The sequence below is a fragment of the Rhagoletis zephyria genome, unplaced genomic scaffold (assembly GCF_001687245.7).
Source record: "Rhagoletis zephyria isolate East Lansing unplaced genomic scaffold, Rhagoletis_zephyria_1.1 Rzeph_scaffold_04602, whole genome shotgun sequence".
In the NCBI taxonomy this organism is placed as follows: Eukaryota; Metazoa; Arthropoda; class Insecta; order Diptera; family Tephritidae; genus Rhagoletis; species Rhagoletis zephyria.
In genome coordinates, this window is record NW_016161685.1 from 25,874 (window position 1) to 37,938 (window position 12,065).

At 34.8% G+C, this 12,065-nt stretch overlaps 1 protein-coding gene across 1 annotated transcript; it reads right to left on the minus strand.

Annotated features, from left to right (window-relative positions):
* Window positions 1-4,671: 4,671 nt before the first annotated feature.
* On the minus strand, window positions 4,672-5,949 carry LOC108370964 (uncharacterized). Its single transcript, XM_017626425.1, has 5 exons — window positions 5,661-5,949; window positions 5,567-5,599; window positions 5,195-5,230; window positions 5,089-5,130; window positions 4,672-5,021 (listed from the first exon to the last, which is right to left on the minus strand). Exons 1-5 carry the CDS (start codon window positions 5,913-5,915, stop codon window positions 4,920-4,922), a joined length of 468 nt encoding a protein of 155 aa, XP_017481914.1. The 5' UTR covers window positions 5,916-5,949; the 3' UTR covers window positions 4,672-4,919.
* Window positions 5,950-12,065: the final 6,116 nt, after the last annotated feature.

Here is a 12,065-nt window from a genome sequence, read left to right on the forward strand (position 1 = left end):
TATGGTTACATGTGTATATCTTGGTAACCGCTGCACCAATTTCTCCCAAACTTGGCACAGTGATTGGCGTTGGTACAACGTACCAAANGTAATGCAGAATTGAAAATTCATAAGGGAAAATTATAGTTTTTGTAAGTTTTATCTTAATATCTTAAAAACTTGTAGAATTATTGAAAAATGATAAATGAACGTAAGGTACTAAATTTAATAGCCCTTAATTTGATATATCGTCCTGTTTATAACAACTAACGCATTCCATAGATATTACAAGCCAAAGTTTCATTTTCAAAATTCACACACTTTGATTCAATTGCGCGGGCTAATAATTATTTGATTAATTTCTATTATAAATCAGCAAGCCAAACTATAGACAAAACTTAAGAATATTTAATAACTGCTTCAATTATTTATTTGTTTTATTCTTATCCAAATCTTTAATTTTAAACATTAATTATTACTTTTATAAATTTTTAAAAAGAATAATTAATTAATAATTTAATTTATTTTAATGATAATTATACCCGAGCGCACAAGGGTATATTAATTTTGTTCACATAACGGTTGTTTGTAACAGCCAAAACGAATCGAGATAGATATAGACAAATGTATACATAAATGCTCAGAATGAATAGAGAAGTCGATTAAGCCATGTCTGTCTGTCCGTCCGTCTGTCCGTCTGTCCGTCTGTCCGTGTACACGATAACTCGAGCAAAAATTGAGATATCTCAACGAAATTTGGTATGTAGGTTTCCCTTAATCCAAGGTAGGTTGGTATTGAAAATGGGCGAAATCGGACTGTAACCACGCCCACTTCCCATATAACGGTAATTTTCAGAAATACGAAAACTTTGAAAATTGATATTTACAATCATTTTCAGACGAAAAATAAGAATATTAAAAATTTTTGGAAAATGGGCGTAGCCACGCCCACTTATGGTTACATGTGTATATCTTGGTAACCGCTGCACCAATTTCTCCCAAACTTGGCACAGTGATTGGCGTTGGTACAACGTACCAAAGCCGAAAATTTTTAAACTCGGACAATAACCACGCCCACATCCCATATAACGGTAATTTAGAGAAATACAAAATCTTCGATAAATCAGTAAATATTAAAGCTAATTTATTCAAAATTGATGCTTGCAACGATTCTTTACCAAGAAATACGTTTATGATAAAATTTTGGAAAACGGGCGTGGAACCGCACACTTATGATCACATATATGTATCTCAGTAATCGTTATACCAATTTGTACCAAACTCGGTGTGGTTATTGTGCTTGCCACATAAAAGCAAAACGTTGAAAATTATTGAAATCGGAATAAAATTACGACCGCTTTTCATATAACGGTAAATTTCAGAAATGCTTGAAACTTCAATATTTCGAAATTTAAGGGCGCTAATTTACTCAAAATTGTTACACAACGGCTTACCATGGTAGCTTCCGGAAAGGGGAAAAACATATATTTAATACTTGCGCCGGCTATTTAATGTTCGGCTCCGCCCGAGCTTAGACTTTCTTACTTGTTTTAATTTAGTTCACTCAAAAATGAACTAAAGTATGTATTCATTTTATTTTTAACTAAAATGTTTTCTTTTGCATATTCAATATCATTAAAAAATTATAAAAATATAGTATTTATTGTGCCTAAAACCTTTTACTTTTAAAAACAATTAATGGAAAAAGCATTTAAATTTATGTTCGAAAGTTTGAAATATTTATGTATTTATTTTTGCCTTTAATTAATACTCAAAAAATTTAACACTTATATTGGCAAATATAAGGCTGCTAAATAAAAATGTGTAATATATTAAAGTGTACTTAATCAAAAGTGTTTTACTATATATTCATGAATTCATTTAAGTTTTTTACTCCCAAAGTAGTGGGCTTGGTCCATAACTGGCCTAGTATTTTTCTGCCTATTTTGAACTAGTATGAGACTGGTATATTTCTGACCGAAATCTGACAATTGCCATCTTGTAGGACATCCCCATGTTAAAAATACCAGTTGATTGCATGGAAAAATGATAGTTGGCTGACTAGTTGGGCATGCGGTTCATACTAGTTGTGAGGTAGTTTGCAACTAGTACATTTGACTACAGGGTATGTATGTATATTACATATAAATAAGCACGCCTGCATAGGCCGTACATACCTACATTGTCAAAAATGGCACATAGGTATTTTAAAAAAGGACATCAAATATATGTGGATAAACCATGGACTGAATGATGAAAGCTGCTATCACTCGATGGTTGTTATGCATAATTATTTCATGTTCTGCATATTTTCCAATCTTTTAAAGAAAACAATTATAGACACTAATTAACTTGGAGCATTTTGCACTCAGGTTTTAAACAACCAAAACTATAAATTTGTACAATATGTTCATGTGAATCAAGCTGCGTTTCATGCGGGAAGAAGTCCAAGCATAAGCATCCATTCGTAGGACATGGCTTAGCCCACGTGGCCGCTGTGCATTGATACGCGACACGTATGTCTATATCGTTTTAAAGCTCATACAACTCATTATTCCATCTTCTAAACGTACATATTTTTCTTAGTGTATAAAATTTGATTGGAACTGAATTAGAGAATGCACACATAGCAAAGTGTTTATTCATCTGGAAGGTAATTCAGTATTGAATTCTGTTTACTTCAGCATTCTCAGTTTTTCATTCAGGTATATACCACCTTGCTGTGTGAAATCAATTTTTTTTTAATGATTGTAGATTGAAAAAATATAAGCCACACTACCAGACATTCTACCATGACATTCTGTAATTTGCCATTGTTGGGACCAGGAATCGACTTTTAAACCTAATAGGAAATTAATAACTCTAACTTTATTTTATTATATCGTTAATACAAAAGAAAAACAAATTCCTATGAAGTATTAGATTCGAGTAAACAAACAAATTAAAAAACAAAAATCGAAGTCGGGTGAGATTTGAAGAGTGGACAGCTTTCTTGACACAAAAATATGTTTCCAACTATGCGCCGTTGGATCGTTGGGAAATCAAATTTCGTTTTGTTTCAGGTGTTAATTGTTCCTTTAATTCACAAGATCATAAGAGACTGTGGTGTAGATTTAAACTACCACATAGTTCATGAAACTTAATTTCTTGTTTTTGCTCTCGTTTCATAGGAATTGTAGAAAAAATTTAGAAAAACGAAGAAAAATTTAACATTTAAACCGTCAGAAAATAAAAACATGAATATTAACGCCGCTTGCACGAAAATAGATTGACATATGTTAGTTTTTGGCCGACCTTCTCCTCCGATTTGTGGCGTGCGCCTTGATGATGTCACACAAAGTGGAGGGACCTACAGTTTTACGCCGACTCCGAACGGCGATTGTATTTTTATGAAATGCTATTTTTCATGGCAGAAATACACTCGGAGGTTTGCCATTTCCTGCCGAAGGGCGACCGCTGTTAAGAAAAAACCTTTTTCTAAATTTGTTTGCGATATTGCTTTGACCAGGGACTAAACCCAGGCTCTGCGGAGTGGAAGCGCTTACTTGCACCACGGCATTGGCAATCAGCATCCCTACAATACAATTTTTCATGCATACAAAATCCATTAAATACTCCAATAAAAATTCGGCGTTTTTTCGAGAAAAAACGCGATTTTCTTGGGTTTTAGTGCTTTTTAAATTCAAAACTTGGCAACACTGGCTGTTAGCGTTGCTGAATATTTGCTATGTGGACGGCTTCCTTTGAATTCATGTTGTTGTTGTTGTTGATGTAGCGGCTACAACAACCCCGCCCAGATCGGTTAGTCCCTCAGTCGTTGTTGTCAAGCTCTACTAGCGGTAGCCCCAGGAAGCGTGCAGCATCGACGGGGTCTGTCCATGGGGCCAGAGGCGTTAGTAGTACGAAGTGATGCTGTGAGTCTTGGGGCGACTCTCCGCATGCCAGGCGTTCGTTTAGAACATCCTCGTTTAACCTGCTCAGGTATGAGTTGATAGTCAGTTTTACGTACCGGAATGACTCTGGTTTTACCCGACCAAGGGCTGTTGTTTCGGCGATCTAACCCCGTTTAGGTCAGCGAAATCCCTTGAATTCATGTATTCATAGCCAGCTGTCGAAGACAAGGTTCTATGTGAACGGGCCTTAACTCTATTAAAATCCGTTCTCTTTTTACTACAAGAGATATACACCTTGAATTTTGTCAACTTATAAACCCAGGTACAATATATTTGCCCACGATAAAAAATCAAATTCCCAAACCACCAATATTCAACATCAAACATGAGTATGGGCACTGAGTGCCCAACTCACGATTCTAAGGTTAAACGAGATTAACTTCTTCTAAACTTTTTCAAGGTAGTATCTCTGTAAATACCATTCAAACATATAGTTTTGCTATGTTATGTTGTTTTATTTATTTTCAAATCCCATATTATAAACTTTTATTATTCGGAGTTTAGGATTCGCCGACGATGATTAATTAATTACTTAAAAAATTTGTTAATTTAATCCAGTTCATACGGAATAACTTCATAGCCAAAAGTACCGATACGAGTAGGTATCGATACTTTTGATCCGATATTTTCCGGATATCGATACTTTATTACGATACTATGTACTTCCAAGTACAGGTATCGATACCTGCATGGCATCGTTTCATCCCTATCATAAATGTGTATTGCGGTATTATGAATGAACTCATCACATTGCGATTCTAATTCATAGTGCTTCACCTCGGGCTTTCCCTTGTGGATGCTTAGTATCATAGAATTTGTACACATTTATTTGAAAGTTATTAAATTGCAATTGACGTTCATAAATCGCTTTGCATGCGAATGAACAATACATATGTAGTATTGTCTTCGGTGCAACATGGAAAACCCGAAAGATGTCTCGAGCCACATGAAGAATTAATTAAAGCAGGGGTTTCAGTCAATATTAAATTATGGCTCATGCTTGAATTTAATTGATCTATTGACATAGTTTTTCATACAAACCGTGTTTTTAGTTTCTATCTCCATTTTGACTTGAGTTTCGCATCCGTTCTACAGCAGATATGAAAAAAATTGCAATAGTTGATTGCTAAATCAGTACCCAGAAGGACATACATACATATAACTTACTCGCCCGTACATCAGGCAGTGCCAAAATAACCTGAAAATGCATGATTCGTAAAATGTTTGCAGTTCTAAAGCGTTAAATGTAATAATTTACTTACATTTTCCAATTCACATTCGGGCTCATTAAGACAACACTGCAAATAAGCGTATAAAAACAATAAATGTATTTATATATTTTTACATGGATAAATATTATGAAAAATACTAATAAACAAATAAAGCTGAATGTAGTTAAAAGACTATTATGTTTTTAATTAAATATAAAAAGCCGCGGATCTTAAAAAATACTGCGCCTACGCACCCTATTGCCTGTATCCTGGTCGTGTGCAAACATTTCCTGTTAAAAAATGAAATAAAAAATTGGCAATAAAAATAGGAGTCTTTAATGAACGTAACAGAGTATTACTACAGTGAACTTATGAAAATTTTGGATAACATAAATCTTACTGTGAGAAATAATGTTTCCTCACCTTAGGAGTATGTGAATGTTCCGGGGCCAAGCACTGTAAATATTAAGAATTAGCTGTTACCTATGTACATATGTATCTATTTGAAACATCTTACAGTCGCTTTTCTGGAACCAAAAATGTCATTTAGGTTGACAGTTTGGAGTTCGAGCCCTTGGATGTCCCAATGATTATAATGATATGCATTTTTCAAGAGCTTCATAAGCGAACAAATATCTTGGCGATATTTCTGCTCAATATTACTGGTTTGGCTGCAGGTAGATTTGATTCGACGCTTCATGCTCTCTAGCCGTTCTGCAACCTCGCTCTCTAGATCTGCCATATTGCCAATGATTACATCATTTATTTGCATTAACGTATCCACCCATTCTTGGTAAGTTATTAATTTGATCTTTTAAAAATTAGAATTATTTTAAAACTCGTATTATTCTTTGTAGACAGGATGTATTTATTAAACAAATTTCATTAACTTATATTTCCGGCTCTATTCTGTATCAGTGACAAATTCTTGTCACAGTGCTTTTTACAGAAAAATATATGAAAAAGTTTAAATTTGTCAGTAAAAAAAATTTTGTCCCCGATACAGAATCGGGCTTTTAGTGATAGAACGATAAAACTACCGAGTACATAATATCGATACTTTTCATGAGTACTGAGTAGTATCGAGAACTCGATACTTTTTAAAAATGAGTAAGTATCGCGAATACCTAAAAGTATCGACGTGTTAGTCCGACTTGCAGAACAGCAGGTTGTCTATTTAACTCCAAGTTTAACGATTAAGGGGCGGTTACTCAATGTCTGGTTAGCACTAATCTGCGGTTAAACATCGTTGTCGATGTCTTCGGCTCCATGCATACAAGAGGGAGTCGGTAACGTGGATAACTATGTTTAACCGGAGATTAGTGTTAACCAGACATTGAGTAACCGGCCCTAAATGGATAAATTGCACAATCAACGCTTAGGAGAAAAATCAGAATTAAATCGTTAAATATTTAGCCCAGCAATTTTCTATGGTTAACTTGATAACTATACATATGTCAATTCCGTCAGTAACAAGAATAAAAAATTAAGTGTGCTGTGCAATCCCGGTAGAAGTGAAACCTTCGTAAAATTACTTTCATAAAATTCATAAATTTTTTTTTTAGATTTTGGTTGGTTATTTTTTTAACAATTCGCAACCGTGTTGCTGTGGCTAAGGAGTTCATTAATATTTACTTAAAATTAATATACATATACATAGTTACAATGGCTCTTAAGCAAAATATTAATTTTTGGCAAAATGTTAGGACAATGGGCGTGGCACCGACCACTTGTGTATATCATATATGAATATCTCAAAAACTAATTGACCGACCTCAACCAAATCTGATACCACGGTTGCCAACCGTCCCGTTTTCGGCGGCACTGTCCCGGATTTAAGAGCTATGTCCCGGTCCCGGTATAAAATATGCCGGGACACAAAAGGACCCGGTTTTTGGAAATTTAGAAATATCGTTGTAAAAAATTTAGAACTCTTAAAATAGTACATATATTTTACAAATTCTATTTACTAATCGACACTGTACGCCGTATTTTGTTTGCTACTGCGACTTCCTGCAGCCGAGTTTTAGAAATCACGCCAGTTATTTCTCTTCTGTGCCAACTGACGCTAATTGGAAATGCCAAGGGAAGTCAAGTCCTTCTCCACTTGGTCTATCCATTGCAGCGGAGCCTCACGCTTCCTCTGCTACCACCAGCGGGTTTCGAGCAGTGTTGCCACAAAATTTTTTTATTTTTTACCAAAATCACCGGAAAAAGTTACCAAATTCAACAAAAAATTACCATACTTATTTTATGTGCAGAACTGTACAAAGATACATTTGTATGTACATATGTACTTATATCCGAAGACACGAAGACTTTCAGGCAATCAGCGCTCCATTCACCTAAAATTTTTATAACCGCGTTAACGCTGAAAGCCACAACAGAATCCCTTGCTAAGGATCTCAAGCCTATGGCCGAAGAAACAAATTTGTCGATTTCGCGTCGTTTTAAGAACATGGTACTCTCTTATGGCTAATTGCATATTTTTCATTTGGGTATACATCTCCATCGATACAAACCTCAGGCCACAAAACAACTGACGGCATCTGATCATTCAGTGTCATGGATACGGTTCATTGCAACAGAGGAGTTTCAGGCGCATAATTTTCCGCAGAGGGGATGTAATTTGACCACTGAGATCATCCGGCTTGGCACCATTGGACTTTTTTATGAGGCTATTATAAAAATCAACGGTAATTTTTTAGCTATTTGAAACTTGGACTTTATTCTACTCGAACTCAATGGGCTACAAAATTTTATACCAGGAATCTTTCTAGGAAATCTAATTAACCTCAAGATTTTTACGAAAGTTTGTTGATTTTTTTTTTTTAATATTGAAAAAATTTGAAACTTGGATTTACACGGGTTCTGCTAAAGAAAGAACTATATTACAAAAAATAACCAAAATTAACATACAAAAAAATAATATGTTAAAATTTGAATATGGTACGGCTATAATTTTTTCGACCACTGTATGTCAACAAGTAGCCGAAAATATTTCAAAAATGCAACGCTTGTAGGCAGTCCTGAAAGCTTTCGACTCACACATAGACAGAGTAAAGTCCCCCACTGAAGGCCGTAGCGTTTTGAACGATAACATACATATTTACATAGAATTCAACTCATATGTATGGTTGCCGGGTACAATGGAAAATTGATGGTAATTGATGGTAATTGCAAAGCTTACAAACTGACGGAAAGGTACGACCACAAACCTTCCGGGAAAGGACACGGTAGATATAGCATTCGCCACTTTCAAGCAGTTTGCTATAGATCACACCAGTCTTTTAACCAAGGAAAGTTGGAACAACTTTTCGCCTTTCAGGATTACCTGGTATTTTTATAAAATTAAATGATTTCAGGTCACTTCCTAATGTGGAATCTGAACCTTTATTGAGCTATGTGATATGTAGGACCGAATCGAAAAAGTTACAAAATTGAAAAATAAATTACCAAAATACTAAAGTTGTTAAATAAAGAAAATAACCAATTTTGGTTAACCTTTAATTTTTTTTAATTACTCTCCTATGTTGCGCTCCAGCAACTTGATTTTCTCAGTATCTTCTCATTTCGATGTCGTTATTGATCAGTTATGTTTTTGCTGTGGAAGGTGTAGCGTGGGCGGAGAAATGCTGATGCTGGTATAAAAATTATTAAATTATTAAAAATTAAATTTTTTTAATATGATCCCTTTTATTTCTTTAAATATATATATTTGGCTGTGAAAAGATGCCCCTCAAGCTTTAGATTAATTTTTATTTTACACTTTTTTTATAAGTTTACTATGTGATGTTTTTGTTCTTGTGAATACTGAACGCCTTGTGAAATAAAGAGGGACTTTTGTTGATTTTAAAAGAAAAAAAAAATTTGTATTGTATTAAATTTTGTATTATTATTTTAACTTAAAAATCTAGTAGCTTAGTTTAAAAAAAAAAAAACTAATTATAAAATGGCCAATTTGTATTCGAATTTCTAACTAAATTTCGAAGGGGTAAAATTTACCACCAGGTCACAGACTATGTCCAAAAAATTCACCTCCATAGTTAAAGGTTAAAAATTAGCAAAGCGGCAACGCTGGTTCCGAGTTGAATACTTTCCGAGCTGGAGCGTCGGAGTCCATTCGAATGACATTGGATAAGCCAGCGGAGCCCCTGTATTTTAATTCGCTGCACTATGTCTATGTCGTTGTAAAGCTCATACAGCTCATCGTTCCATCGTCTGCGGAACTCGCCGTCTCCACCGCGCAAAGGCCCGTTAATCTTCAGCAAAATCTTTCTCTAGAACACTCCAAGAACCGCCTCATCGGATGTTGTCATTGTCTATGCTTCTGCGCCAGATACCAGCACAGGTATGATGAGTAGAGCTGCCAGGTATTTAAGATCAAAAATAAGTACATGCATGTCAAAAAATCAGTACGATACCTTTGAAATAAGAAAAATGTAGAAATCTTGCTTGTAACTATGTAATTTCTTGGATACAAATTAGTGTCCGGCCGAAGGTTCTGCCCGGTTTTGGCATTCGGTCTACCCGACTGATTTTTTTATCTTCGGCTTCGGCCGAAAAAGCCAAACAATTAGGAAATTCACAAGGTGTAAAATTTGTCGTGTAGTTACATTTTTTTACGACAGTGAAAATTTCATTGTTGTTTCGCATCTCTACATAACACTTTTGAAAATGTAGGAACTCTATATATTAAAACAGGTGAAGAAGTATAGGTTAGAGCGAAACCGAACTTTATATACCCGGCTATACTTCCTCTGCATGAACCAAGTTTTGTAGTCTTAAATTGGCGGTGCCACCAGTGTTGCCAGGTCTTCGGCATGAGAAAACGTCCCTCTTGGTCTGCAAGAACGTCATTTCCTACCCAAAAACGTCCTTTTCAAATATCTTAACAAAGAATTGTTCTTATTAAACTTTTATTGTATGCAAAGGTACATATGTACGTAAGGTATATTAAAATGTCATTTGCTCTGTCACATTTAAAATTCATTCTAAACTGGTTTGAGATCGGCTAATCTAAATCTTCAAAATATCAGCTAGATTTTCAACTTTTTATTCCGATTTTGTAGAATTTTTTTGAGTATGCAGGTTGATACCCCATTGAATTCCAGGGCAATAATGTGCAAGTTTTACGGTGCTAAAAAATCGCGTTGATTTTTAATATATATATTTTTTTTCTTGTAAACATTTGGTTAAGTGGTCTGTTGTCGAAAATGCTAAGTTACGTTCTGTTAAGAAGGAGCATAGCAATATTTCAGCCTTTTTACGTTCATTACATTTTCAATAAGGGGCCCCATACGACTAATTGTGTCATTTTCTTTATGCGCTTAAATAAGGGTTAAATCAACTGTGTCCAAAGAATAAATACTTTTCGAAGCAGCTGCTGCAAAAAACAAAGCTTGTAAAGATTTATTATCATTTATTATATTTATTATTTAAATCAGTTCTACTTACAAGATTTAGTAACAGAGAAAAATTACTGGGAAGCGAAAAAACGTCATTTTGTACGCAAAAAACGTCCAAACGTCAACAGGATACAAAAAACGTCCAAATGACGTTAAAAACGTCAACCTGGCAACGCTGGGTGCCACGCCCAATTCTTAAAATTCTATGGCATTCTTAGTTATTGTTAAGAGATTGTTGTAACTATTAACTTGGAGTAAATTAGCGTCCTCAGTTACTGAAATATCGAACTTTTCTTATGTCTAAAATTTACCCTTATACGAGAAGCGGGTGTAGTTTTAGCCCGATTTGAATAATTTTTAACGAATTTCTTTTCGGTATCAAGGTTATTAAGTGCATCGAGTTTGGTAGAATTTGATAAGTCAGTTACCAAGATACACGTTTGTTGTTTTAAGTGGCGCCCATTATCCAAAAATGTATATTAAGTGGTTATTGCAATAATCGATTTTGAGTGAATTAGCTTCAGTAGTTACTGATTTTCGCAGTTTTCGTGTTTCTGTAAAATACCGTTATATGGTAGGTGGGCGTGGTTATTGCCCGATTTCAAAAAATGTTCAACTGATTTCTTCGCTAGAACCTAGGCAAGCCTCGTACCGAGTTTGGTAAGGATTGGTGAAGCGGTTACTGAGATACAGAATTTCAACATAAGTGGGCGGGGTTACGCAATGATATTTTTTACCAAAATTATACTACACACACAAATATTCAGCAATATTTGGACCAAATATTTACTGAAATATCGTAGTTCTTGCATTTTTCGAAAATACCGTTAAATGTGACGTGGGCGTGGTTAGTCTGATTTCGCCCATTTTCAATACCAACCTACCTTGGATAAAGGGCAACCTGCATAACAAATTTCCTTGAGATATCCCAATATTTGCTCGAGTTATCGTGTACACGGACGGACGAATAGACAGACATGGCTTAATCGACTTCTCTTTTCATTCTGAGTATTTATGTGTACATTTGTCTATATCTATCTCGATTCGTTTTGGCTGTTACAAACAAAACAAAATTATAACATCCTTGTGCATAAGTGCGCTCGGGTATAAAAATAAATAAAAGTGATACAATTGCGTTTTGTTGTGATTTTGAAACATGAGCGCTATTTGGCTATTTTTGAACTAAACAAGTCAACTTCGTTCGAGCCCAACTTCCAAATTTTTGCCTATATATTCAAAAATTGTACCAGGAAATGCTAGATCGATAATTTCGCCCCCCCCCCCCCCCTAACTTTCAAGGTTTTCCTATACATAGGGTTGTCAGATTTCTTATGCGCGAAATCAGTACATTCGACTTTTTCATGCTAAAAAAATCACTAAGTATAGCCTGGTTTGTAGATGCAGTTAAAGAAAATACATGAAAGGCACGTTTTTTTTTTAATTAAAAAAATGTAAATATTTCAAAAACGGTGACACTTTTACCTGAAATTTTTTTGTTTATCAGGGAGCTCAAA